Genomic DNA, 3,382 nt, shown 5'->3' on the forward strand with positions numbered 1-3,382 from the left:
GTACGTCTAACGCCTCTTTAAAGTGTCTCAGAAACACGTGTCTTTATAACCGTCATCCTCCGTATCACTCTCTGCTCTCACTATCTGTGACATATCCAAGACTGTGATAACAAAGAAAAAGAAGCCACTCCCCAGATATGTATTATATGAAAAACAGTGATTTAATTTATTCAAAATGGCATTTAAAGGGTTTAAATCCTGAAAATGATTAAATATTTGATATTTTTCATTAGGACTGAAGTTGTTATTGAATATAATGTTTTTATCAAAGTTTTTGGAATGACTAATTAGGGAGTCGATTTGATCTTATTTTCTCAGAGTGAATCCTCCGCTCTGTTAGTGCGCCCTCTCGTGCTCACACTGACTGAGGGCCTCATTTCCTGTTTGTAAAATATGTTGTTAGAGATCCAGCTACTATATACTGATGTTAAAACCCAAACACGTCCTTTTGTGACTGAATTCATCCAAATCAACCCCAAAACTTCAAAGTAAATTCATTAAAGCTTCATTTTATGAATAACCAGTTTTCCCAAAAGCATCAATTGTACTCTTAATTAATAATAATAATAATAATAATAACAATTGGCTTCACGTGTTGAAATGTAACCTCTTTAATTAGAGTTTTCGTGCTTAAATGCACCTGAATCCATTATTTTCTAACAAAACCATTCATCTGTTGTTCTGATTACTTAACCAAGAGGGTCGTACTCTTATTTAAACGTTTAAAAAGCTCTGTTTCTTTGGTTGGTTTGGTCTAAAAGCTCTATTTTACTATCAAAACAGTTTATTTATTTTCTGTTAATGGACGGACGGTGCAGTTAATGTTAGGAGGAAAAATCTCCTTTTTTCTTCCAGAGTTTCTTCACTTAATGCATGAAATGTTGTTTTTTTAAAGCCGTGTGTTGTGTTTGTGCTGCAGGGATACGACCACAGCTACTTCTTCATCTACTCCTTCATGAGCGATCACATCAAACATCACGCAAAGTTCCTGAACGCCTGAACGCACCACGGGACAGGAAGCTCAGGCCGGACTTCCTGCACGATTCAGTTCAATAAAATCACTTCTGGTTTCTAAATCATTTAATGAAGTCACTTCTTTAAGTTTGAGCAGCACTTACCTGAGGGTTTAAATAACAGGAGTATTAGTTTGGGATCATGGAGCCACAGGAAATGTTTGCTGAGACCTGATTGGATGTTGCAGCGACTCAGCGGAGATTCTCTAAATAAAATCCTCAGAAAATCTTTTAGTTGTTTTGTTTGTGATTGAAGTTTAATCTGTGAAAACATTATGCCGTCCCTTTTTATAGGAGCCACCAAATGAACAGAAATAATATATACAAATTCATGCTTTAGTATGTTAGTTAAAAAGTCATATTATAGTATTTACATTTATTGTGATAAAATGTCATAGTGTAGCTAGTCCAACAAATGAGTCCATGAAAAGGTCATCGGATATGTTTGGAACAAAATCCTAAAAGTGTAAGAGTCTACAAAAAAATCATTAAAAAACATTATAGTATGTTAAAAAAATTGATAAAAAGACACAGTACAGTATATCACAAATAGAATACACATAGTATCGTTTTTTTATATATATATAATAAAAAAGGTAAAAAGGAAACCAAGGGCTGGACCTAAAGGAGAGACACTGATAGGCTGCTGAAGAGCCTATCAGGGACAGGCAGGCTGCTGAAGAGCCTATCAGGGACAGGCAGCTGAAGAGCCTATCAGGGACAGGCAGGCTGCTGAAGAGCCTATCAGGGACAGGCAGCTGAAGAGCCTATCAGGGACAGGCAGCTGAAGAGCCTATCAGGGACAGGCAGGCTGCTGAAGAGCCTATCAGGGACAGGCAGGCTGCTGAAGAGCCTATCAGGGACAGGCAGGCTGCTGAAGAGCCTATCAGGGACAGGCAGCTGAAGAGCCTATCAGGGACAGGCAGGCTGCTGAAGAGCCTATCAGGGACAGGCAGCTGAAGAGCCTATCAGGGACAGGCAGCTGAAGAGCCTATCAGGGACAGGCAGGCTGCTGAAGAGCCTATCAGGGACAGGGAGGCTGCTGGAGAGCCTATCAGGGACAGGGAGGCTGCTGAAGAGCCTATCAGGGACAGGCAGCTGAAGAGCCTATCAGGGACAGGCATGCTGCTGAAGAGCCTATCAGGGACAGGGAGGACGGGCCATTTGGTGCCCAGTGTGATTCATTCAGCGCCATCAGAGACATCAGTGGCTACTGTATATCCCCGAAACACCAGCCCACAATACAAACATGTAAAATAATTATGCAACATTAGAAGTTATGAATTTGATGAACAATAGTCTAGTCCATGTAGTAAAGATAGAGTTCGACATTTAAGTAAACACACACATTTTCTTATTTGTTGGCAAAAGTTTCCCACATTGTGATCAATAAAGTACTTCTTATCTTATCTTAAGAGTTAGTTAAGAAAATCCTAATCGCTCTCTGATAAATCTGATCTGATAAATATGAGGCTACTAGGGCACCGGTAAAGGCAACTTGCATCTAGTTGATTAATATAATATATAACAGTATTAAATATGCATAGTGACACCCTTGAAGCTCAGTAATCATCATAACCCAACAGGTCCAGTTTAAATAATGTCCTAGTGTCTAATCCAAATTAACAATGTCTTACCCTTAGAAAGACAATGTGTGACCACAAGTGACACATGTAAGATTTTAACTAACAGATTTATCATAGATATCTTATCAGGCTGACACTTGGGTTCTTCCGGGTCCTTTCACTCCGTTAGGAACAGTGGCGTAACTATCGACGGTGCAGCTGGTGCAACGCACCGGGGCCCAGAGCCGGCAAGGGGCCCATGCAAAAGATTTTATTTTATATATATTTCTTTTAAAAAATGTTTTTTAAATATTTCTTTTTGGGGCCCCAATGGCATTGACCGGTTCACGCAGTCTTCAAAGTAACCAAGCAACCTAAATTAATTCGTAATTTCTCTGTCCAATGACCTTTCATGTCATGTGATACCTTGCGTGACGAGCGAACCGTTTTAATCAACCTGTACTGTACTGTAGCTAGCAGCAGCAAGTTCGGTAGCATTATAAAAAATGTAATAGCTTGCATTTATAATGTACAGCAAACCAAAGCACAAGAGCAGCGCTCGAATGAAGGCTGTACAATGTGATTACATGTTACTTGTTAGACGCTTTTATCCAAAGCGACTTACATACATTCAGTACTGTGGACAATCCCCACAGGAGCAATTTGGGGTGAAGTGTCTTCAGGGACACAACGACATGCTGACTGCAGTGGGACTCGAACTTGCTATCACCTGATTCGAAGTCCAGCACACTATCCACTGAGCCACAGCCTCCCAATGTGATGACGTTGCCCCGATCACGTCGG

At 40.2% G+C, this 3,382-nt stretch overlaps 1 protein-coding gene across 1 annotated transcript; it reads left to right on the forward strand.

The window, feature by feature from the left end:
• Positions 1 to 918: 918 nt before the first annotated feature.
• esd (esterase D/formylglutathione hydrolase) lies at positions 919 to 1,242 on the forward strand (the record flags this gene model as incomplete). Its single annotated transcript, XM_034123670.1, is given in 1 exon segment — positions 919 to 1,242. A coding segment is annotated over 1 exon segment (82 nt), but the record flags the coding sequence as incomplete, so codon positions are not given.
• Between the last annotated feature and the right edge of the window lie 2,140 nt (positions 1,243 to 3,382).

This window comes from Trematomus bernacchii, unplaced genomic scaffold, assembly GCF_902827165.1.
Source record: "Trematomus bernacchii unplaced genomic scaffold, fTreBer1.1, whole genome shotgun sequence".
NCBI classification, from domain to species: domain Eukaryota; kingdom Metazoa; phylum Chordata; class Actinopteri; order Perciformes; family Nototheniidae; genus Trematomus; species Trematomus bernacchii.